Source organism: Protopterus annectens, chromosome 7.part0 (genome assembly GCF_019279795.1).
Source record: "Protopterus annectens isolate FY-2018-M chromosome 7.part0, PAN1.0, whole genome shotgun sequence".
Taxonomy (NCBI): Eukaryota; Metazoa; Chordata; order Ceratodontiformes; family Protopteridae; genus Protopterus; species Protopterus annectens.
Window position 1 is genome coordinate 29,986,234 of NC_056739.1, and position 27,224 is coordinate 30,013,457.

General features: G+C 40.0%; 1 protein-coding gene across 1 annotated transcript in view; it reads left to right on the plus strand.

Moving 5' to 3' along the window:
- Positions 1 to 27,224, plus strand: part of LOC122805783 (olfactory receptor class A-like protein 1) — a 120,453-nt gene that overhangs the window by 21,813 nt on the left and 71,416 nt on the right. The window contains exon 2 of the mRNA XM_044076050.1: positions 2,671 to 3,498. Coding sequence (XP_043931985.1) covers positions 2,671 to 3,498 — 828 coding nt within the window. The remainder of the gene's footprint in view (positions 1 to 2,670; positions 3,499 to 27,224) is intronic.

Here is a 27,224-nt window from a genome sequence, read left to right on the forward strand (position 1 = left end):
TGTATTTAATAAGTGTGCATGATATATTACTTTGAAAAATTAAGAAATAATTTAAAATTTACAATCTGCATAAATGTACAGCTGAAACAGAACAATTTAAGCAAACAAAAAGTAAATCTGTTTAAAATGAATGATATAGTTTGATGAGAAGAGGAGAGAGAAAAATAGTTTCTGGCTAATTCCCAGATCGAAAAGACAATCACTGATTCTAATTACTTTTATTAGCTCTTAGTATGCAAACCTGGGGGAAGCTTCAGTTCTACATTTTAACCAAAAATGTACAGAATGCATTTATTAAACATTTGCACATGAAACTCAGGCTTGTCATCACAGACCGGGGCAAAGTTGGAGGTGTTTCAGTCTATGTTAGCAACAAACATTCCACCAGGTTGTTTAAACAGGATGATACCATGGGGCTTGTCCATGTGCAAGTCACCATAAATAAGGTCACTCACCAAACCACGGGTAGGTTCAGATCACCATCTATGCTCCTAGCGTCTCACGACTCTTACCTAAACCTACTAGAGGCGCTCACCATCCAACCAAACACATTGTTCTTCGGTGACTTTAACTAACCCTGTATAGAGTGGGAAATGTACACTGCCTCAAACCCACAGACAAAATACTTCCTGAACTTTATTAATACAAACACTCTGGGACAGATAGTACACACTCCAACCAGGGGACCAAACATACTGGATTTAGGACTCACCAACAAGGGATAGTTTTGCCAGTTGGCCTCACAGACAGAACCAAGAAGTCAGGATCAGTAAGACCACCTCCACCAAGAGACTAGTCATCAGTGGAGGACCTCAGGGCTCCATGCTGGGCATGCTCCTATTTGGCATCTACTTCTCAGAAGTCAAGGCTAAAGGCCTCTCACCCACCATGTCCTCAGATGACTATAGATTGGGAGCTATTATATATTACCCCAAGACACAAACATTTTGCAAGTGAGTTTTTCACACAGACAAGTGACTGGCGCCAAAGCCATGGCCTAAAACTCAATACCAAAAAGTGCATTATAATGCACTTTGGGAAACTGTCAACACATGTTAATTACTCCATTGATAAATTGTCCATAGGAGCCGACCCAATAGTAAGGGAGCTAGTATACATAAGTCCGGCCTTTGACCAACACATTTTAGATAAGATAATAAGAAACTCAATCTACATCACCCAACTTATAGGTAAGGGTACAGCATCCAGGTCTAAGGAAGTTACAGTATCAGTCTGCACAGCCCTTAGCAGACCCATCACTGAATACAATGCCCCCCTTTGGCATGTATCTAACTGATCGTTTGCAACAGCTGAAAAGCCCACAAAGATTTTCTCACCAAGAGAATTTGGGCATGAATACCCTGTTATACACTGATCACCTAAAGGCTCTGTCTCTGAATTCAGTTTTCTACAGGCTGCTTGAGAGGGGATCATTGCCTGGGGTACAGGGCTTTCGCAGATTCAGCCCTGATTGATTAGTTGCACATGCACAAAACAAGCAGCATGGAAAACACTAGATCTAGGGATCTGAACTTTGTGACTTAAACAGATCATGCTGAAGAGGCAGATATGTGTCCCAAAGGATCCTCACACTATGGAATAAGCTCCCTATCCATGTAAACAGAGTTCATCCCTGATGATCCCTGAGCAGGTGGTGTCTTCTCTTTCCTCCCTTCACCTACACCAGGTCTAACAGCTCCCTGATGCACTATCTGAACTTGGGCCAACTGGGTCATGGCCAGGGGTTTATGTACCCCTTTATGTAAGAGTACCCAGTGACAGTATGATATTTGGAAAGAGGGTGTGATTCCTTCCACAGAGTGTTGTCACCTGTCCATTCTCACTGATCAGCAGTTATTTCACTGGTGGTATCTGATGAGGTTAAGGTTGATACTGCAGTGACAACATCAGTGGTTATGTTAGATACCCATGGCCAGTCTTAAGGATGAGACCATGCATGCAGGTTTTAGTGAACCCTTCTAATTACGTACCATGTCCTTTTTGTTTGTCTTCTAGGGATTTGGATACAAATTGCCTAAGGTCAGGAATGAATATCCTGATGTGATAAAACAATATAGTGAATGAAGAATCACCACATAATGATTCCAGGTTTTTACTGGCAGTGGTTCATCAGAGGCTTGTGGACAGGTACAAGTAGCTTAGTTTTCCTGAGTTTTTTTAAATTTCCCGAACCACCAGTGTCCTGTCTATTTTTTTGCAGAACTCTGCTTATGCCAATTAATTTCTTTATTTAGCTCTTACCATTATTATGTTTGAAGACATTTCTATAAATCAAGAAAGCTTTTTATCTGACAATATTGTACATAAGTGTACTAATATATATTGCCCAAACATTAAAAAAATTCTCAGATACAGAATACACTATAGGTTTCATTAAAACTTAAGTTCTGGTTTGTTTCATTTTTGTTGTTTTACTAAATTTATCAACCTTGCCACTAATATGCAATGTTTCCTCACATTAATGGTTGATTAGTTTTGTTCCCCCTTCAGGGAATAAAATTGATTGTGGCACCCCAATATATATTGTTGTATGCATTCCTGTTTTCTAGGTATTTTAACCATTATTATTAAATTAATGCCATTTACATTACTACTTGTACCCTGGTCACTTTTATTTAAATTTATACACTCTTTGTTTTTATTTTTAAGGGTAAATTCCTGCCACTCCTTTATACCAGTAAAGCAAAATACAAAATGGAAATTTACATCTTCACAAAAGGGACTATATTTTGCATTATGGCATCTGTAGGACTTGTTGGAAACAGTATCATTTTGAGATCACTCGTAAACAGTACGTATCATGAATACAAGTCTGCACCAACAGAAACAATCCTATTTTACACTGGCCTGGCAAACATGTTTATGATCCTGTCACGGGGAGTTCCAAAATTTTTATTTGACTTTGGAATTAGAAAACTCTTTAATGATCCTGGCTGTAAGTTTCTCATCTATGTATCTAGGGTTTCTAGAGCCATGGCAATATGTTTAACTTGTTTCTTAAGCTGTTTCCAATGCAGCACCATTGCATCATCCAAGTGGAAATGGGCCTATATTAAGGTCTGCATGCAGACCTGTCTTGTACGTATTATGGTTGGTCTTCTGCTAATGAACATGACGGCCTGCATTGCAGCACCTTATCTGACAGTGTCTTTCAACAACAATACAGAACATAAATATACATTTAATTTAGGATACTGTTTTGTTATCTTTCCAGACAATATTTCCTTTCAGGCAAATGGCTTTGCTCTGTTTGTGCGTGACTTACTATTTGTTGTTCTTATGAGTGTTTCAAGTGCTTATATTTTATTGATTTTATATAGACATAAGAAAATGGTAAAACACATTAAAAGATCGATTCAAAATCAACAAACTGCTGAGAGTCGGGCAGCTAAGACAGTAGTTACATTAGTTTCACTTTATGTATGTTTCTTCGGAATAGACAATTCACTCTGGTTTTACCAGATAGCCTCTGGACAGGTACATCCAATTGCTTCAGATGTCCGATATTTTTTTTCTATATGTTACTCATCAGCATTTCCTATAGTAATTATTTTGTTGAACAGAAAAGTAAGGAACAAGTTGAAGTGTTCCATAGAACAATCACAATCACCGACAATTGATAATACATCAAAAGATATTAGTTAGCACACATTTATGGCTTGGGAATATCAGCATTCTAGGTGTACATAGCAAGTTAGGGAAGAAACAGTAAATTAACAATATATCCACTTTTATGTTTGATTCATACTAACAGTTCATTTAATAGAAAGTGATCCCCTGCTGCATTTTAGTACTATAGGAAGAGGTTGTCATCTAGTTATGCCTGTGTGCATGCCTGTGTATTGTTTGTGATGGTGTATTCAGCTTTGTTATGAAGCCTCTACTTAGTTTATTTTGTTAAAACAGCCCATATGTATTTTCAAAGTCAGTCTCATAACTGCTTCACAACAAAGGCCCTAAATCATCCTTTGTCAAGGCTGGTATGGTATAAACTGAGAAAAGGATCCTTCTGAATGAAACAATTCAGGATCGAACAAAAAATGTGGCTGTGAACTACTAGAATAGTATGTATTTGAAAAAATCTATGCAGCTATATTATAACAAATGGATTTCATACACATTAGTGAATGTCTGGCTTGTTTTTACAAGTGTGTTAAGGTCTCCCAGACTGGGATAATTTGTCTCTTACCCTGCATAAATTGTTACGTGTCGCACAAAGGCAGCAATGTCTTTAGTTTTATGGAAAGAATGTTGAACTAGTGGTTAAGCGTCATCTTCTTTCTTCTTTTCCCAGTGTCCAACCTTCCACGGAAGGCACACACATACATGCAGTCATGCCTAGGGCCAATTTAGAGTGTCCAATCCACCTACAGCATGTCTTTGGGATGTGGGAGGAAACCGGAGCACCTGGAGGAAACCCACGAGACCACAGGGAGGACATGCAGACTCCACACAGAAGGCACCCCGGCCAAGGATCGAGCCAGAGAACCTCCTGCTGTGAGGCAACAACGCTAACCTCTATACCACTGTGGCCTCCCCTTGAACTAGTGGTTAAACTAAACTCAGTAATTGCAGCACTAAAACCAATTTGCCCTATTCTATACATCTATGTTGGTTTGCGGAAGTTCTAAATAAGTATCTTGCAAAACATCCCTTTGTAACTTATACAAATCTGCCAATTCAATATTTTTTGTTTTAATAAATATATTTACAAACTGGGGAATTCCTGTGGAACTCCTTTCAGTCCAATTCATTGGTTTCTACTGTGATGCATTATTACTCTCAAATTTCCCATGATGCTTATAAGAATTAATTACCTTACCTTAACTAAGGTTCAATAAAATAAGTAAATGGATGGAAGGAGGTTGAGGACAAAGTCTTCCAGGAAAAAAGACAGGATGACCTAAAAGGCACTGGTTAATATTTTCTTCCTGACCTGCATACCAAATATAATAAACTGAATAACAATACTTTTGATAACTACTCATAAAAACTACCCCAAAATGTACAGGACATCCATTAGTCTATCTTTATATGGCATCAAATAAATTATAACTGTTGCAAATTATTTATGGTTACACAAAACATGCAAATAGATTGTGATTCATTTCTAAATGATATTTATTAGTGGGAATGTTTTTGATCTTATAGGAGTCTGTGTTTCTGTTTAACAAATATGTTGCACTTATTAATTCTCAGATACAATATTGATGTTTGCATGATTTCATTTTAATGAAGAATGGTCACTATACTGGTTTTATGAAATTATATAGATATCAAAGCAGAACAATGTTTTCAGTTGTTGATGTTACAGCTGTCTGAAAGACTTTAATGTGTCATATAAAACTAGATTGACTATTCTAGCTGTCTCATGTTCAGAGATGCATTTAAGAATATATACATTAAGCTTTTAAGTGCTTTAGATTCCTATCTTGTTACAATAAAATGTGACTTTTAATCCATAGCTCTGATGGTGTAATTCATAAATAAAGGAATAACAGCTAAGTGAAACAGTATTTGCACAATCATAGCAAGGCCCAGTAAAAAGACTGATCTGAAAGACAGTGACACAAAGTAATGCTGATACTCTCTGACAGACTCCTTTCTTTGCTGGCTTCTTCCAGATAATACTTTCCTATACAATCAGAAAGTACAAACAGATATGCCAGCCACATCAGAATGTTAAACAATATATAATTCACATCAATAAAAGCCAAGGAGATTGCTTTGCTTTAACAGTATACTAATACATAGATATTTAATGTAATTTTACATTTTTTCCTGGAGATTTTCACATAAATAATTCCAAAAGCTCATCTTGTTTGGTAACTCTTTTTACACAGCAGTGGTATATTTGGATGTCTGATATGGTCATGAAAGAAAAAATTAACCAAATCCTGTTTGCGTGAACCAAACCTACTGAACTTTAAATCTCCATGAAAGTATGGTGGTGTGAGAAAAAAATGTAGTCACGGTTTTTGGCTTTGGTTGGGGGGAGGCTACAGCAGTAGACAATACCAGATGAACAGTGGCCAGCCAGACTATGTTTACAAACACTTTGCCAGTTCTGGTGACAGAGAGGTTTAAAGCCCCGAGTATAGCAGAGGTAATTAGGGGTCAGTTAGTGCTTCTGTTATCTTATGGTCCTGTTAGGGTAGACAGGCAGCCCATCTTAGGGGTGGAACTAGTATACTTGTATGGTTCCTTGGGGGGGACCAGTACTACACATGCATGAACAAGGGGTGCACATGAGGCTCACCAAGCCACTGCCTGGTCACAGATTGCTATGTGGACATGAAGAGTCAAGTACTTGAATGGGAAGGATAGTGTAGGCATCTATGGTGATGCAAGTTACACATTTCCTCACCCATGGGTAAGATTAAGTCATTTTGTGAATGCTTACTACTCAGGTACTGTTCCGGCCAAAGCAACCTCTGTTGCCTCAATATGAAAACCCTTCAGGTAGGTCTTGTCCTAGGACTGGATAAAAGTACCACTGCTGAGAAACAAATCAATTATATTTGACTAAGAGAGGCTTAACAGTAATCAGCAGAGAGGAGAAAGCAGAAAGAAAGAAAGAAATATGCACCAACACAAAGACAGCTGATGCTGTCTACTCACAATGTTTAGAGGGTCAAAACAAAACAGTGTGATATCAACATTTGCAAAGTTTGAGTCACAAAATGTCAAACATGTGAAGGCTAGTAGTCCTGCCCCCTATGTAATTTTTACCAGAGGTCCTAACCCCAAAAGGTACATCCCATAAAACCTGGATTTTTAATTTCCACCTCAGACATGCCACTTCATAATTCTGCCAGAAGTACTGCCATATTACATAGTTGCTTTAGTTTTCTATCAATTTATATTACTGTTTTCATGATTCTATATTTTTCTTCCTTAATTACATAATTTTCAGTGATGTTTCAAAAGTTGTTACAAGGCTATAATACCCTCTGACGCATCCTGGTATATTTCATATGATACAAGTAGCCACTATGATTTGCATCATCATGTATTTGACTCACATTTTGACAACATACTAACTTCTAGTACAGACTTACAATGTTCACACTCCTCTAAGGCATGCCTGGTATCGCATATGACTTGTGGTACTGTATTTTCTCAGACTATGTACCTGCTTCTGCTATAGCCTGTAACCTTATGAATTTCTTACAAGCTAGGGTGATTTATTAGGCATGTCCAGACATGTCTGGTACTTCATGTGAGACATGACAATTAGTAGAAACGTTATCCCTATTTTTGCAGGGCCTTATAAAAGCAAGCTCAGAATATGGTCCGACAATAGTGCTGTAAAGGCTGACATCCCTTCAACAGTTTTGCTAATATCTTGTTCAACATCTGTAGAGTGCATGTCAGTGGCTTGTGACACTGATGAGCTGATAGACTGTGTGAAGATATGTGAAGGCTGCCAGTCTAGCTAGATAGAATTTTGTAGTAATTCTGTGTCATTGTAAATATGAATATAATCCACAGGCTTGTCCTCTTAAAATGTAAGAAAACTGTCTTAAATGTTGAACTTCAAAAATGTAACCACAGTGCACTCTGCTGGAAGAAAGCTGATAAGTCAAGGAATTGTATGACTCTTTGATCTCAAGGCTCGGAGACATAATGTCTGGACTGAGGAATTCCTTCTATTGTTTTGAGACCAGAGTTAATTGCTAGATTTTACATATATAATGTATTTTATTGCTGTAGTTTCCTGGCCAGGTGGAAAATCAAATAATTTTTTTTTCTGTTAGCTTGGGAACCAGAGAAGAATGATGTAATCTAAAATGAGTCAGCAGTGACATATTATTTTTAAGACTTTCTCAGAGAGAGAGTGAAACAGAATTACTCTGCCTTTGCTCTATATGTAAGTTTATTTAGAACTGTGATTGCTCTTAGAGTTAGATAGGAATTTAATCAGATTTAGTCTAGTTGTTTTCTATATTTATGTCAAACTATTCTACAGTATTATTTTAAAGATTTCATGTGATTTCTGAACTCTTGAGTAGCACTGTGTTGAATTGAGAAGATCTGTCTTGTGTTTTTATTATTATAATTAAATATTTTTAAACCTTTCAACTGTGGCTGTTTTGTGTAGAGATAATTTAAGCTCTAGAGTACATTGCATGTATATAGTGATACTGTACATAGCCACTCCAAATAAGCCTTGCTGTTTGTCACACTTACTAATTGGATAATTGTATTGCACAGTAATAATTGGACACCCTTTGGTAAGGACCTTTTAAGTAGCTGATAAGAGTAGTTGGTGGCAGTGATTACTACCTTATAGCCTGGCAGGAGGGTGCATAGCAGGAGAACCTGTGCCAGCCTTCCCCAGGAGTATCTGTGTGTTTGTATATAAACCAAATCTCAAAGTGTGTGTGTGTGTGTCAGCTACTTGGGCAGGGACATAAAGCACTGGTTGGACAGAGAGGTCACTGGAGGTTTTGGCTTGACTACTCAGCTGAGATCTGTACCTTATAGCTGTGCCAGTGGGGAGTGTTATTGGGAATCTGGAGAGAAAGGGAGAAACCAACCCCGAACTGACTGTGATCTCTGTGTTCTCTTAAGGGAAATTGAACTTTAATGTGCGTGTATTTGTTATTCTTCCCAAAGTGGATGCCCCTCACTGGTGTTAGTGGTGAGGATTGAGGCTCCTTGATTACTGGGCCAGTGTACGGGTGTCACAGACAGCTTAGTATAGATTTGCAGAAGCATAGCATTCTCAAACCATGCTCTGTACCCCACCCCCCTCAGCTCTTCAAATGAAGAGCAAAAAAAAGTCTACTCTTTCTAATGGCACACCAACCAGGTGGGCCAGATACATGCACCCTCCCTCCTGCCCCAGCCAGTATTGGTCTAAAGAGCAATCATGAATAAGGATGACAGATTGGACACCTAACCTCACCCCTAATGCTTTGCATCTTGGACATACGCAGCCTTCATCCCATCCTAGTAGGCTATTGCAGATTTGTAATGGATAAAGAAAAGTATTTGACTAGATGGTGAGAAAAAGAAGTGTGGAAAGACGATATTCAGGCCAACAGAAAAGGTGATTTTAACTGGCTTGCTAACAAGTGTTCTTATTCAGATACTAGAAGAACCAATGAAGCAACAGTTAAAGTTTGATGGGAGCAGAAATGAGACTTTATACCAGAACAGGATATATCTAAGGCAGAGAAAGAACTGCAACTGTGTCTTTCCAGCGTAGTGTAAGTTTTTATGATTAAGAAGCTTACAGCTAACTGATTTAACATTAGGGCAAATATTAAAACCTATGTGATACACTTGTGGGTATCTGTGATACTAGCAGATTTTAAGGAGTTGAAATGTAGCAAAAAGGAACTTGATAAAATGTTCATGGTGCTAAACACTAGTGTGGTCTGCCAATGAAGACATCATTATGTTCAGCAGTTTTAACACATATTTTAGAAACCCAGCACCAAAAGAAGCCCTGTGCCAAACTACATGTACTTAGTTGACATCAGAAGCTCTGACGACACCTGAGGAGTAAGGTATCAAAGTAGCAAAAAAATTCTACAGCTTCTGAACAATATGATGGCTGCTCAGATGGCAGAGAATACTGAAAAAACTGTTAATACTATAGGTAGTCAAACACTACATTTTACACAAGATGTAAAGACCAGTAAGAGTGACCTGCTAAAATCTGTAAAAGCTGCTCTGCCATTAATATTTGAAGAATTAGCAGAACGGATCCTGGGATAACTAATGGTAGCACTTATATACATAGATGATATATGGGTGTTTGCAAGCTGATCTAACAAACAGTAGATCAAGTTACATATCAACAACAAAAAGTGATTGATCACAAAAGATCAAACGAAAATTGAGTATGGTCCAGGACATAACCTTCGAACATGCAAAGATAGGACTCAGGTTTTTGTGTGGGGGGGGGGGGCTATGACCACCTGCAATTTCTATGTGGAGGGCTTGCAACCCCACATCCCCTGAAACTTGTATATACACCAAATCAGAGATCCTGGAAGCTTATATATACCAACTCAGAGATCCCTGAAACTTATATATACCAACTCAGGGATTGTACATGAGTGGAGAAAGGAACTAATGGCTTCTGCGCTATAACAGTGATCTTGCATCAACACAGAGAACAGCTGTTTTCATCTGTTGTCATCAAAACAACAGACAAACTGCATGGTGTATGGGTTCACTAAAGTACATCTAATATCACAATGTCTGTGATGTCAAAAACTTGTTCTTAGATTGGTATATAGCCTGGTTTACTACACAGGGCTTCCTTTTTTATATAGGGTTTCCAAAATGTTCCTTTATGGCTGCCTGACATAATGGTTTCTTTAACCTCAGCCCACATTGTAGCAGTTATTTGCACGTACACTTTCTCATGCTCTTTTGGGATACAAGTCAACTTTAATTTTGTTAAAGGTCACAGACTGCTTGAACTGTGAGAAAATATGGTGCAATACAGCCAAGTTTTCATGCCCTTAATTCAGTCAGTAGTTTTGGTTTTCTCGATGACAGCCACACCTCTGAATGAAAGCCACTGACAGTTGCTCTTCTTCTGGCTTGCATATACAGGTGTCTTCTCAGGGGCAGTGTGTCATATTTTTTTCCCAGCACAGACTTTAACTGTTGCATCATCAATTTTTGTTACAGCTGAATAAGAACACTTGCTACCAAGTCCATAATATTCCTACTCTCTGTTAACATAAGACTGATGCTGCAATTTTACCTGAATATGAATCAAACCTTTTTTCTGTAAATGCCTGAATACCTTCCTCTAACTACACAAAGCCTACATAACTTCCTCTCCCCACAGTTGTTTTTGCCACCATTCAAATCCACAGGATTCTTTACATCTAGAGAATAACCCTGTATGTATCAATGCATCTACGTGACAAGCTATTGACCCAATCGCTACAAATGCTGAACAAGATGCCAAAAAGGTGTAGGGTTCATGTCAGCTATTCCAGAGCTCTTTTCTTTGTCACCCTTAGTACAGCAAATCTTTGGAAGCTGAGCACTTGGATCCTATGCCATACCTACTTTTATAAACTCTGACTAAAGTAAGGAACTTTTTTCTGCTAATGGTGTCACTTTGCAAGTAAGGTTGTACCAGGTATACCTTGAAATGCCCATCAAAACTACAGAGGAGCTGGTAGCTTAGAAGGTTTTAAAAGTCAGCACATAGTCAAAATCTGGAGACACATGGCACCATGTCTCATGGGAGATGTGACGTTCCTCCTCTAGGCCAGTTATCAAGGAGCCTCAATCCTCACCACTGACACTGGTGTAGGACATTCACTGTGAGAAAAATAGACACACACAGTATTTTCAGATGCAGTTCTCTTCACCAAGCATAATACCCCTTAAGAGCACAAAGGGTGCACACTCCAATCCCAGGGCTGAACTTCCCCTTCAGGCCCTAAATAAGACTCCACCTTTCTCTGCAAAAATCTGTGCTCTGTGTCCCTGTTCCAAGAAGCTGACACACACACACACTGTTTGAAATTTGATTTACACACACACACACACACACACACACACACACACACACACACACACACACACACACACACACACACACACACACACACACTTGGGAAAGGTTTGTACAGATTTATCCACTAAAACAAGGCAAGATGAAGTGGGTGAGTGGTCATGGCAATTCCAAAACAGAATGCTGAGTGTGACCTGTCACATCTTTCACTCATATCTAAATACAATTTTAGTGCTGGCTACAAAACGACATCACATCTGGTCCCCTGATTCTGCAGTTCTCACACTACCCCCTGACTACAAGCTGAGCCATGATCTACCACACATGTGTCACAATGCACATCTAGAATTTGCTAAGGCTAATTCCAGCATCTGGAGTCTGTAAAACAATTCCAACCCTTTCATCCTTCCAACAGAGACTAACAAGTCATCCTCTGGCACCCAAGGGTAGCAATTAGTTCACCACTAAGGATAATAAGAGCAGGATCCCAGCCCAGGCATTGTGTCTCTGCTGCATTCAGGCCTGTGAGATAAGGCAAGTCATTTAATTTCATTCTATTTTTCTTAAGGTTAGCTGGGCTGAGCTTAATCCCTTCTTTTCCATATCCCCTGTTAACATATATACAGTTCATCTGTTACAATACAGTCTGACATACATTTCTATTCTGTTTAGCAGGACCCACAGTTGATACATTTTTAACATAAGCAACTTTACAAACAGATTTTAATGCAAGCATCTGTACAAATCAGTTTGATATTGAAACAACATAAAATTCTTAACAAAACTCCAGCTAGTTATGCTGGCATATGTTACACATGCACTGCTCTCCTCTCTTCGGGATAGCTGGCACTACCTCACATCATCACATCTCTCTCCCACTTTGAAGCCTGAAGACAGTTTTTCAAGTGACCCTGGAGAAATATTGCACAAGAGAAATAAGCCTGTTCTGGAATACATTAACCCCACACCCTGTCCTGAGAGCCCATCTGCGTTGGCATTGCTGAACCCACTACGGTGTTGCACTGTCATGTCATATGCCTACAACCTTAGGCTCCACCTTAATAACTTGACATTTTGCTAGCTGGCTTGATGTAGCCATGTTAAGGGATTGTGGTCTGTAACCACAGTGAATTTCTTTCCATACAGATAAGGCTGATGTTTTGCAGTGCTCATAATCTGGAGAGACAATGTTTTTCCACAGCTGTATAACATTGCTCCCTGGGTTGGAGTCTAGGGCTGAGATATACAACAGGGTGCTGTTCTCCTTCTGAGGAAACCTGGCTGAGTGCAGCCCCACACCATGGTTGAAGCATCCCCCTGCACAACATAGTCTTTGCTGTAATCTGGACTGGCTAACACAGGGGTCCACACAAAGCTACTTTAAGCTTTTGGAAATCCTACTCACAGGTAGGGGTCCACAGTACCTTATATGGCCTGTTTTTCCTCATTAGGTCTGTGAGGGGAGCAGTTATTGTACTATAATTGGGAACAGTCTTGCTATAGCACCCACTGTCCCCAAGAATGCTGTCACCTGTTTTTTTGGTAAGAGGGGCAGGTCATGCTTGAATAGCTTACACTTTGGCAGGTTCTGGCCTGATTTTACTTCTGCCCACTCTATGTCCCAGGTGGGAGACTTCTGCCATACCCACTTGACACTTACTGGGCTTAATGGTAAAGCCTGCCCAGGACCTCCCTGACATGCTGAAGGTGCTCTTGCCAGGAATGGCTGTAAATGGCAATATCATACAGGTAAGCAAGGGCATAATCTCCTGCTCCTGCTAGGATATGACCCACCAGCCTCTGGAAGGTCGCTGGGGCATTTTTCATCCCAAAGGGCATCTTTGTGAACTTGTATAATCCAAAAGGAGTCACAAAGGCTGACCTCTCTCTAGCAGTGGGAGTCAAGAGTACCTGCCAGTAGCCCTTGGTCACATCAATAGTGGTCAGATAGTTAGCCCCCAATCTAATCTAAGGCTTCATCTGTCCCAAGCATGGGGTAAGCATCTGACTTTGTGTGACTGTTTAGTTTTCTGCAGTCCACACAGAACCTGGTGCTGCCATACTTCTTGGTACCAGCACCACTGGGGAGGTCCAGGGACTGCTGGACTCCTGAATTACTCCCAGTTCCAACATTTTCTGTATCTCCTCCCTGTCTAAATCACTCAGGCACTCTGTAAGTAACTGCTTTATAGGCCTTTGGGGTCCTGTATCCACATGGTGCTGCACCAGGTGGCTGCACCCAGGTTTCCCAGTGAACCTGTCCCCAAACTACTACAACACTCCTTGCATTTTTTTAATCTGGGTAGGGGATAGTCATTGGGACACTGCTACCCCTTCTACTGAGGTGTCAGTCTGAGCTTCACTGAGGAGACTAGTCACCAGCTCCCCCCCAGACTCCTCCTGCCATCCACTGCAAATAGTTAGCACAAAGGCCTCCCTATCATGGAAAGGTTTCATCATGTTAACATGGTACAGTCTGTGCCCCTGCCTCCTGCCTAGCAGGTTTACCATGTAATTAACATCACTGACCTTCCTTAACACTTCAAAGGGTCCCTCCCAAACTGCCTGCAGCTTATTGTGTCTGACAGGACTGAGCACCATAACCTGCTGCCCCACAGCATATTTTCAGGCTCGAGCATTGCAGTCATACTAGACCTTTTCCTGCTGTTGGGCTACTGCCAGTTTCCCCTGGGCCAAGCCCATGAGTTCCCTGAGCCTTGTCTTGAGGTTTAGGACATATGCCGGAACAGACTCCTTGTGGGATTCAAACTCAACCCTCCCACTTATTACGAATCAAAAAAAAAAAAAAAACAAATACAAGGGCACTTCACCCTATGCCCATACAGCAAGTCAAAGAGAGAAAAACCCATGGACTCCTGGGGTACCTCTCTGTATGCAAATAGCTGATGGGGCAAATATTTGCCCCATTCTCTCAAACTGGTCTGCAAATGCCCATAGCATGGTCGTTGGTGTAACGTTTAACCTCTCTACAAGACCATTCGTCTGGGAGTGGTCTTTAAGTGCTTCAACCCACAGACCTCCCACAGAGAAGCCAGCAGGTCTGACATGAAATTGGCACCTCTGTCAGTCAGTATTTCTCTCAGAAAACCTACTCTGATGAAAATATATAACAAGCCATCTGCTACACTCTCTGTCTTTATGGAGGACAGAGCCACCACTTCAGGGTATCTAGTAGCATAATCTACTACCACCAGGAAATATTTCTTCCCTGTGGGGTATTCAGAGGCCCCACAATATCCATAGCTACCCTCTGAAATGGCTCCTCAATCATAGGCAAAGGCATCAAAGGAGCTTTGACACTGCCTCCTGCCTTACCTACTTTTTGGCACTGCTCACAGGTCCTGCAGTACCATGTTACATTCCTTGCAAACCCAGGCCAAAAAAAAATCTGCATAATACATCTATTGGTTTGCTTTATGCTCATAAGACCTGCAAAAGGAATGTCATGGACTATGTCTAGAAGTGCCAGATGGTAGGCTATAGAAACTATTGTATTGCCTCATGCTTTAGCCCTCCCTCAGGGGTACACACTCTATACAGTAATGCTTTGTTCCACTATGCAGACTCCCTTTTTTCTTGAGAATCAGGTGCCTCCTTAGCTACCTCTCTCAAGACTTGTAATGTAGAGTCCGAGAGCGGAGCCTGTCTCAATTCTACTTTTGTGACCCTTTCCAGCCCCCCTTCCATAGGAAGTCCAGTATCTTCTGACAGCAGTGCCCCACTGTCAGCCTGGGTACTGTCACTCACCTCTGCCCTTGCAGTCACCTTGTCCAAGGGAACATCAGTACCTATCATCAGCTGTGGTTCACCTTCAGGCTCACTGCTGCAGGGTAGCTCCCCCTCTAAAATAACCACATCACCAGCCTTGATTTTAGATGTGGGGTTTTTCTGGGTCTTTACCAGGCTACTAGACCCACATGCCTGTCTCCAGGTCTGACTGCATGTAACTGCATGCACACAAGGTACTGCATTATCAAAATCATTCCCTATCAAGATATCTGTGGGGATATCCTCAAACGGATCTACTTCACATGACTGACAGTTCATTTGATCGACATTCATTTGACCGAGACCAAAACATCTAAAGTTCAAAACACCTAAAACCCATTTGATCAACACTCATAACACTGACACATGAAATTCTCCACTGTAGCGCTAGCCTGGAGTTAGTATATATAGTTAGGGGGGGTGTGGGGGGTGTAGCCCCCCACAGACTTCATACATTTCAAACATACACATAGATACTTAAAACTGAAATGACTTAACTCTTTTCAGAAAATATTTATCTAAACTATGTGGGGGGGGGGCTGTGCCCCCCATCCCCCTAACTATATATACTAACTCCAGGGTTGCGCTGCAGTGGAGAAAATGGCATACTGCTTTTCATTTTATGTCTCAGTGTTATGAGTGTCAATCAAATGGGTTTTACGTGTTTTTAACTTTAGGTGTTTTGGTCTCTGTCAACTGAATCTAGATCAAATGAACTGTCAGTCATGTGAAGTAGACCCCCTCAAACACACCTACTTGCTTGCTTCCTTTTCCACCCTCCCAGTCAAGGTGAACCCTGGTGAAAGGAATTTGGAATGGGATCCCTTCTAAAGCTCTGACTGGAGTAGACTATGAAACCAAGTACTTCTCCTCTTTAACCACTGCAGGCTTCACAATGATTATGTAAGAGGCTGTATCTTTTTTAGCAGTGGCCTGTTTTCCATCCACTAAGATAGGATACAGACTCCTGTGATAGTTTAGTACCCCTGTTTTCTCCAGACAACTTACCACTGGCATGCTGTTACTCCCACTTACTAACTCCACCACCTTTTACTCCCCACCTTGCTTTTAGTGGACATTTGTATGCTACATGGCCCCCCTGGTTACATTTAAAACATCTAAACCTTGATCCTGGCTGAATATCTGAATTAGTGGCTTCTCCTATTATTGTTGCACTCTGTTGGGGTGGTTTAGCCTTCCCACCATGGGTTCCCTTATGTCTATGTGCACTGAGTTTCCCCTTCTTTTGCACTGGTGCCCTGCTTGCTAAGTAGAAATTCCCTTTTCTCCCCAGCTCATCTGCAGACTCCTGGGCTGCCAACTAGATTCTCATGTCCTCAGCCAAAGTGCTAAGGGCTTGCTCCCCCACCAAATGATCTGCCAGGCTTTCAAAAGTGGCAACCTGACACCCACTCACCCATCTATGAAAATAAATGCTTAGCTCAGCAATATAATCACATACACTTGCATCTGCCCTACGTCTATGCTCACAAAACTTTTTCTGCAAGATTCAGGTGTTAACTTAAACCATTCCAGTAGACATAGTTTATCCTTGTCATAATTTAAACAATTATTATCAGACAATTTACAAACAGCAGTTACAGTTTTACCATGGAGTAAGGGGGTCAGGAACCATACCCAAAGCCCTTGGTCAGCATTATACTGTTTATATGTTCTTTCAAATATATGAATAAAACTATCAAAATGATCACCTTCTTTATACTATGGAAGAAATGTACTGACCTTGGTGGCTTCTGGGATTTGGATATTCCCTTCCCATTACCTCCATGTTTCTGTTGAAGAGTTAGCATGTCCCTCTCATGCTGACACTGCTTCTCCTTTTTTCAGTCTCTAAATGCCACAGTCTCTCAATTATTTTGACCGCCAAATGCTGCATCCTCTTTGCTGATTCTGATTCCATGCATTCTGCCCCAGTTCAAGTCTCTCATTCCAGTCAGGTTTTTAAATCATCCTGTCCTGTTTCTGAGGATTGCACATCCCATCACCAGACTGGTTCTCATCTTGGCTGCTGGTCTGTACTGCATCTGTGACTAAGGCATATCTACAGTTCATCAATTACAATCCAGTCTGACATGCATGTATATTTCTTTTATGTCCAGCAGGACCCACTGCTGATATATTTTTAACACGAGCATCTGTACAAATCAGTTTGATATTCAATGGCATAAAATGCTTTGCAAGGCTCCAGCTAGTTAAGCTGACATATGCTGCCCATGCACTACCCTACTCTGTGGCATAGCTGGCACTACCTCACATCATCACAGAAAGTGCCATACATGCCTTAGCATATATGCCCAGCAGAGTCACAGATGAACGGGCATTTCAAAACACTGTTGTAGAAATTCCTACATAGTCAAAATGTGGACTGCATACATCACAATGTCTCATGGGAAGACAATTATATGTTTTGATATATATCCGACAAAGCCCATAGGAACAGGAAGTTAATAAGGCTGTAATATAAATTGTTACCTGGTCAAAACATATAATAAATATAGAATGATGCATGCTATAGCACTTTATTGTGCCAAGGAATATACAATCTTATAAAAAATCTGGTCAAACAATGCAGAAAATAGAGAGACAGAGTCACTAAACAAGAAATTCAGAATCATGAAAATGGTAATGGAAATCCTACTGTGGAGTATGGAGGTACATCAAGGAGGGATCTATATGGAAACACAAAGTGAGTGGAGTCTGCAGACTAGAAATGCATTGTGGGAATTTAACACCAGGAAAACTTTATGAGCTGGGGGCAGGACTTCCAGCCATTAACATTTTTGACATTTGTTTTTAGGATAATTGCTATCTACATTTTGGGTTAGATTTTATGTATAAGTTGAAAACTATCTGTATGAGTGAAGCCTAATCAGACCAATTACATATGAATGCAATTACCAGAGAAAAAGCTGCATTTTGCCACCTGACTCCCTTGTGCAGAGGGATGTAGCTCTGACTTTGATTGAGGTGAGTGGAATTCAACTAGCAGTCTGGTGGAGGATCCAGGCAGGGAGGGGATAGATTGAGAAGGCATAGCCCCTTTACCTCTTCTTGCAGATAGGTAGGGTTTATGTGCACTTGGAGGTACAGAGAGCAGTGCAATCTCTCTGATGGAAGCTAGAGAGAACCCTGTCCATGCAGTGGGAGGAGAAACAGGTCTGTATGGAGGAAACAGCTCTTGCAGAAATGATGGAGACATCCTCCACATAGAGCTCATTACAAAAACCTCACCAGGTGTGTGGAATAACAGGGGCAGACAGAAAACAGTAAAAACCTTTGAATAATCCAAAATGGCTACCTGGATGATGATCCCAGTAGGATGGTTCCCACCCTGTGATAGAAGTAAATGGGCTAATTGACAAAAAGTGGGACAATGAACAGCCAGCTTTGGAGAAAAATGTTGCAAAACATTAATTTTCTTAAACAATGGACAGACTGCACACAGCAAAAAGGTAGGAAGTATACACATTAACAGATTTAGCAGCCTTGTCTTTATGCAGCCTCCCTTGACATGCTGCAAGCTTGCCTTATTATATTTAGAGTTCCGTCACTTTAGACAGTCTTCCATACAGAGGGTTGTGTGCTTCCCCACTTCACCCACATAACTAACTCAGTTTTACCAGAACTCAGTCAGATAATTTTGGTGGATCAGTTTTTGAATAAACTTTCAACTGACTCGTGCATGTCAAGTGACATATTAATTGGATTATTTTGTCCAGGTATCTTTCATTTTGAATGTGTTCAGACTGCAACATTTTAAGAAAAATGATGTTAGCCACTTTAAAAAAAAAAGATTGATTTGGGTGAACAAATTCACTAAACAGATGTGGGGCGGATAATACAGAATGCATATATTTCTGAGAAGTGATGAAAAAGAAGATGCAGAAAAATATGACATGAGAGCCTGCCAGAAAAGGTCACAACAAATGCAGCTGTAGAAATGAGGACCACTGTGTGTGTCCCAAGGATACCTTCAACATCGCTGCTGCAACAAGGTGAAGTCTGTTTTTTTTTTTTCCCCAGAATACCTTCAACAGTGCTGTTGCAACAAGGTACATTCTGGTTTGTTTTCCCAGAGTACCTTCAACAATATTGTTATAACAAGGTTCATTCTGGTTCATTTCCTAGGATACCTGCTTTAATGGCTCTACACCAGGATGGACATTACTCTGTTTACCCACAAACCCTTTTTTATTGCAACCACACAATGGTGTATCTTAGTGGCCCGTCTCAGCAGGGTGCCTCATCCAATACATCTCTCCATCATACTTCTCAACCTTTTAGTGCAAGAAACATAGACAAAAACAAAATTAATTGGGGGAACAAAGGCCCCAAAATAGGGATATATTTCAAATGTTGGTCTTATCAATTTAGAAAAGTTGCTAGCATAAACGGTTTTGCATTAACATGCATCTTCTGAAGTATATAAAGTCTGAAACACAAATATTATCACTATTCTGTGACTTCAGTCCTCAAAGCCTTGCCATAAAACCACAACTTTTATGAGAAACAGACCAAAAATACAAGGCAAAAATCTGGACCTTCTGTGAAAATCTGAGCAGTTGAGAGGTATGATCTCCAACACGGTGTGTTCTGGTCTGTCTCCCCAGAATACCTCATCCAATGCATCTCCACTAAGGTATAGTTTTGCTTGTTTCTTGGGTCCCTCCTCAAAGGCAACTGTACCAAGCTACAAACTGCCCCAAGCTACACACTGCCCTCAGCTACAACTGCACCAAGCTACTTATTACTGTGCCTCCTCATAACATCTGATCTAATGTTCTACCACAATGCATCCTGATCTGTGTCTGCAGAACACTGCGCCTGTCCCCAGAGAACCTTCTTCGATGCAGATGCACCAAGATACAACCTAGTCTGTTTACATAGTGCACTTTCTTTAATGGAACTGTAACAGGAAATATTCTGGTGATCACTTTCCTGAGATCAGCTTTTTTCTGTTGATTGCTATCAATGAACATTCTTTTCTGGCTCTGCAAGGACAATGGATATGTTCCAAGTTGAATTGGGATCTGCATTCCTAGGGTATATCTTTTATTGCTAACTCACCTGGTTTGAGTCAATAGGGTACATTGTGCACCTTCTCTACTATAACTGCACTTGGCTATATCTGGAGCAGCCTCCATGGGGTATTTTCTTCAATGCAAGTACTCAAAGATTAACTATGTTTTCTCTCCCTAGACAACATTATTTTCTTATGTCTAATGTTCCCATCAGACCAGAATACAAGAGACAGTACTGTGTGTTTTGCATGCATACTCTAACCTTTGCGTATCTCAGGGAATATCTGCATGCATACCCCCACATGATTTGCACTCTACATGCCCAGAATATTCTCTGACATCCACCTTAATACATTCTTGAGAGAGGTCATCCCTCTTTCCTAAGGGGAGAAAATGGCTGCCAACCACTCTGTTCTTTCCCCATTGACCATATGACAATCAGCATTCAGTCTATCTAGGTCTGCAACAGTACAGTTACAGCCTCTTGTTCTCCATCAGTAGGCTCTATTTTACTTTATAGGAAACATTCAAAGGTTTTTCATTTAAACATGAGGACTTTATTCAGTCTGGGTGAATATATTCATTTCATAAACAGTTAAATAAAATAACACCAAATACGTTTTCAGGTGTGACGATAGGCAAAAGGGGACTGAGGGAATCAAACCTTGAGACAGAGGATACAGTTTATTAGCAGGCCATTGCCTGAATTCTCTTCAGTAAGCTGCCAGACTAAGAAGGTTACCTAATATGCGGATAAAATCATTCCTTTTATTTAAGGTTTAGTGGCGTTATGGATTGGGACATATTCTACTGTTTTCCCCCACAAATATGACCCATAAAACTCTCTTTAATGCAGCTCTTGTTTTAGACATTCAGATCTGACTGTTTAATGCATTCTTAAGTGTGGTGTTCAGTTTATTCAGAGCATATCTTGCTGTTCAACAAAAAATACTCCTATAATTTTTAGTTTGCAGACCAGGCAGAGAGGATTGAATGGGTAGAGGGTAATTACCAACAGGAATCTCCCCAAGACTGCAACAGCTGAGATAATCTGTTTGCTATCCAGACTACCTTACCAGATACCCCAGTTTACTGATGTAGGGTCTGTAGTGGCCCATCTAACTCAGCTCTGTTAACCATTAGGTATTCATCAGGACTGATCACTATCTTTAATTACAAGTTCATAAGTAGCCTTTAGTCCATAGGACCATTGAAGAGACTTGTGCAGTTGTATGTATTGTCACTGAGCACTGTCTGGTTAACTTGGACTTGATTTGAATCCCTAAGTAGACAAATGGTAGCTGGAGGATTTGATTCTCTCTTTCCTGTAATCCAGAGTTTAAGAATCCTGTAATCCAGAGTTTAACAGACTATAAATGTTTATGCACTCTGTGTATTGGTTACATGGCACTTCCTCTCAGTAGCCCTGGTCAAAAATGTTCTATTCTTCTACCTGTATTTTTTAGGCTTTTAGGTCCATCTGCTGACATCTGGTTAAGTATAAACTGTGTTGCTAAATGTTTTTATTCAATGGCCCATAAACACATATTGTTGACGTTTCTTAATATTGCATTTGAACAAGTCTCAAACAACCCACTAAACAAGTACAGTGGGCCCAAAGACAAAACACTGTAAGAAACGTCTCTGTGTGGAAGATTTTCAATTTATAAATATCTAGATAATCACTATATATTAATAAGATCAGCTAATGGTAGTAGAAGTAGTGAACTTAAACACGTCCTAAGTCAAAAAAATAATAAAAAATATAATTTTAAATATTATACAGAATTACTAAGTATTCAAAAGTAATCCAAGAAGGGTGGAAAGTCTGTTTCAAGTAAAAAATCCTTTATTAAACACTGGCCTTGCCTCCCTAGTGATACCGATCAGATACCAATCTGGTTTACTAATCGTAAAATTTTCACTTTTTATACAGCTTATGTTCATCCTGCCATTAAGCTAGAGTAGCATTTAAGCTGGACTGCAAAGGATTGCTCTGAATGACTAGGCTAAAACCTAGCAAAGTGCAAGGCAGAGAATTTGATTGGGTTGTTAGACCTTTGTCATTATTACCCTGTATTTTCATTTGTTTTGACTATTTGTTCTCATATCAGATTTTGAACATATACTGTTAGAACAAAGTTCAGCAATGTCAATTACATATCTGGTATGCTTGACAGCCCATCGTTAGGAGTTAGATTTACATGCTCACACCCATTGACCTACAAGAGTTAGTGGCACAGCCTAGTCTTATTAAGGATTACTTCACTCACCCAGAATACTTTTTTTAGTGGTGTAGCCTTCTCCTAATGTACTTTTTCTCTTACAGCTAGCAATAGTCTCAGATTAGAAGTGGCTGGTCTCCTACTGAACTGAACCCAAATCCTTCTAACTCTCCTGATCAGAATATACCACATAACTTCCCTCTGTCTGCAAGGACACCTATATTGTACAGAAATTGTGAAGTGTAGGTTTTACTACTTCTTAATGTATTATTATATATATATGTAACCTTTACCACTGGCTAGCACAACCGCATGCCCAATTTGTACTACCCATATAAGAATCTCACCCTTTTTACTTAGACCTATTCACCATTGGGGTACGTGCTTCCCCACTAGATGGCAGCAGATCCCAAGATATCCAATCTTATAAACTGACTATTCCCAAATTTGAAAGTCCTGTTTTTACTAGATCTACTTAAGCAATCCCCATTTTTACCCTACTCCATACCTATAGCAAGCCAGCACAAAACATAGTACTGTTGTCAAAGTTGCTGTGTGATAGGATTAACCATATGAAAGTCCATTTGGCAACATTAGCTGTTAAATTTTAAAAAGAACTGATCTGCCTGGTAGAAAGCACAAGTTATCCCTGATTGATTTATTTTTTAGTAAGCACAGGAGGCTCAGTTTGCCCTCGCTATGCTCAGGCTCATTCTGCTCCCCTACCCTACACCCATTCCCACCCACCCCCACATCAATTACCTTTATACCTATATACCACACCCGCACCTTACCACTCCCACCTCCATCACACCACCCCAACCTATCATATCATCCATCCAATTAGGCTTCAGTACATCTCTTATTAATACTCTTCAACACCCCCCACCCTACCCTCTCCCTATAACACCCCAATTAAACTAACTAACCTACATCATGATTTCACTATCAACACACTCACATCCACAACTCCTAATATATACTATTTATATTTCTGCCCAAATATTGCTAACCTCCATTACCAGTTATCAAACCCAAATTAATCACAGACTAATCATCTCAAAGTTACATCACTCAACACTCCAAACCCCAAACCTTACACCCAACTAGCACCATACCTCTACCAAACCACCCTTATCCACCACCTCATACATAAGATGCACCTATCACATAGACAATCCCACACTACTCTAAAACACATAAAAACATTAATAAGCTATTTAGATTTTATTTACACCTGCAAACAGCACTCATATACTGTGGTGACATACATCCCAACCCAGGCCCACTAAACCTAGACGCACTAATCCCCAACCTGAATTATACCCTACTCCATAGACCTAAAAACTCACTCCTCATCATACATCTAAATGTTAGAAGTATCTCAAACAAAGTCCACGACCTCCATGCCTTACTCTCCTTTTATCATCCAGATATTGTGATACTGACTGAGACTTGGCTAAAGCCTGAAATCCATGATAATGTGATCACTGAACCAGGCTACAATATAATCCGTAGCGACAGAGTAGGTAAAAGGGGTGGGGGAGTAGCCACACTATACAAAAATCACCTCATCCTAGAAAAACTAGACATCACACCCCCAGACCTAGATAACATTGAACTCACCCTCACTAAACTAAAACTTAACCCAAATAAACATATCAATATTATAGGATGCTATATTCCTCCAGGCAACAATATTCCCATTACAGAAAAACTCCTAGATTGGATAGCTAACTCCCTCCCCCAGGAAAATATCCTATTAAGTGACCTTAATATTGATTGGCACAATTGCTCTAGTCAGAACCCTTTCTTACACATCAGTTTACATAGACTAACCCAACTTATAACTTCCCTCACTAGATCAGACAAGAGAACCAAACACCAGTCTATACTGGACTGGATAGTTGTGTCACATCCTTTCCTAATATCCCAAGCTGGGTGTTTGCCAGACACCCTTAGTGACCACCAAGCTGCATTTCTACTAAGAAGTAAAACTCCCCAACTGACCCAAGTAACTGTGTGTGAAATTAGGAACAAAAAAACACTTAAATCTATTTAACTTTAACAATGACCTAAAAAAATGTAACTGGACCCCCCCCCCCTAAAAAATGTAGCCCTCGATGAAGCAGTACTATATTTCAATACTACCTTTACAAATATACTTAACCATCACCCCCCCCCCCCCAGAACCACAAGAATTAAAACTAAACATGCCCCCTGGCTAACCTTAGATACTAAAACATTCCTCAAAAATAGAAACAAAGCATGGACAAACTATCATAAAAGCAAATCCCAATTAGATAAACAAAAGTACCTGGAACTACACAACAAAGCTAAACAACTTATCAAAACAGACAAAATCTCCTACTACCAAAATATACAGACAAAACATATAAACAACCCAAAACAATTCTGGGCAGCAGTCAACTCTGTATTACAACCAGGAAAGACATCCACCCCCACTCCCAAAATAGTGAAGAACCAAGATAATATTCCCACACAGTTTAACAAATTCTTCACAGAAACTATCCAAACGCTTGCTAACAGCCAACTAAGCCCCAATAACCCCACTTCAATAAAAATACCCTTTTCACAAATAGCAGTCACTCCAACTTCAGCTTCAACCAAGGACCAACCAAGACCATACAAAAACTACTTCTAAAATTTAAACCAACCTCCACAGCCACCGATAAATTACCAACAGAATATCTTCAACTAGCCGCTGAAGCTATAGCCTATCCTGTCTCCATTCTAATTAACAGATCTATCTCTGAGTGCAAAATACCCCAGCTTTGGAAAATATCTCATATAACTCCACTGCACAAAGGGGGTAGCTCTCTTGAACTCAATAACTACCGCCCTATAGCTATACTTTCCCCCTATCAAAACTTCGAAAGAGTTGTCCACATACAATTGATAAACTACCTCCTAGAAAACAAATTGCTATCCACACAGCAACACAGTTTCAGACCCTTTCACAGCACCACCGCTGCACTTACATCATTTACCAACACCATTAATAACCACAGAAATAACGGACTACTCGTATATGCCATACTCTTAGATTTATCCAAAGCTTTTGACATGGTCAACCATGAAAAACTGCTTTACTCACTATCCACCCTAAACCTTAGCATCTCTGCTATTTCTTGGTTTAAGTCCTACCTCATTGGTAGGCAGCAAGCTGTAAAATAGTAAAACCAACTCTCTCCCTTATTGGCTGTCTTCCTAGGGATTCCCCAAGGCTCCATTCTGGGTCCACTGCTCTTCACCCTAATTACCAATCAACTCCCATCCAACATTCCCAAAGCCTCGATAGTCCAATATGCAGATGATACCACCATAATATGTACAGCCAGCACCCTAGACCTCCTCCTCTCCCAAACACAGGAATGCTTTTCCCTAGCTGAAAATTGGAACACCAACCAAAACCTCATTCTTAACTCATCTAAAACAAAACTACTCCTCTTTAGTCCCCACAGATCTTTACCCCCCTCATATAACTTTACAATCTCCTCACACAACAACACCTCCATCACCCCTACCAATCATGCCAAACTGCTAGGCCTAGAAATTGACAGTCACCTTAGATTTGACATACACATTTCCCAGACCATAAAGAAAGTTCAGAAAAAAATGGGTCTACTCTATCGCAACATACATTTTTTCTCCAACCACTCCAAAACTACTATAGCCAGGACATACCTGCTATCCACCTTACTTTATGCCTCCCCTGTGTTTACCAATCTCCGAAAAACTGACCTGAACAAACTTGACAGCTGTTATAATAAGATAGCTAGATTTGCCACAGCATCATCCCCCAGAACCCACCATTGTGAATGCCTCAAAGAACTCAGTTGGTTAGAACTCACACTAATACTCCAATACAATCAACTATCATTAGCAAATAAATTAAGACAACACTCTGACAACACCCCAGCCCTACAACAACTACTATACCCTATACAACTACCAGATCCTTAAGATCAAGCACTCATCATCTCGTTAAGGTAACCAAATTTAACAATGAGGCAGGTAAATCCATTTACAGCCACTACATCTCTAAAATCTGGAACTCCCTTCCTGCCTACATAACATGCAATAACTCCTCAACCCAATTCAAGAAAGTACTCAAAATACATTTCCTGAATAACAGACTGTGCTCCTGTATTACCCCTGGCTAGTAATTTATTACTTTTTCTATTTTCAATGAGATTGACAATTTAGTTACAGGCATCTATTGTCCATAAATTTTGATGTAAAGTCTCATCTTAAACAGGAAGTCTAACTGTACACCCAACTGTGCATCCAAATTCTCTAAGGTGTAAGAAATGTGCCTCTTGCATGTTGTAAAATATGCCTTTCTGTTATACTTATTGTCTTATTTGTTAACTATAATAGTGTTTTGGGGCTTTTCTCCCTGAGCCTCCACTGAAAATGGACATATCCAGTTGGACTCTCCTGGTTAACAAATGTAAAATAAATAAACTAAATAAATAAATAAATTATAATGAAAATTCTTATTATTTTAAAACATGTATTTCGAATGATGGAGAAAACACCTTGTAGGCTACATGAATTATTTATTTCCTTTACACCATAACCAGAACAGAATAAAATAAACTACGAATGTCATTAATG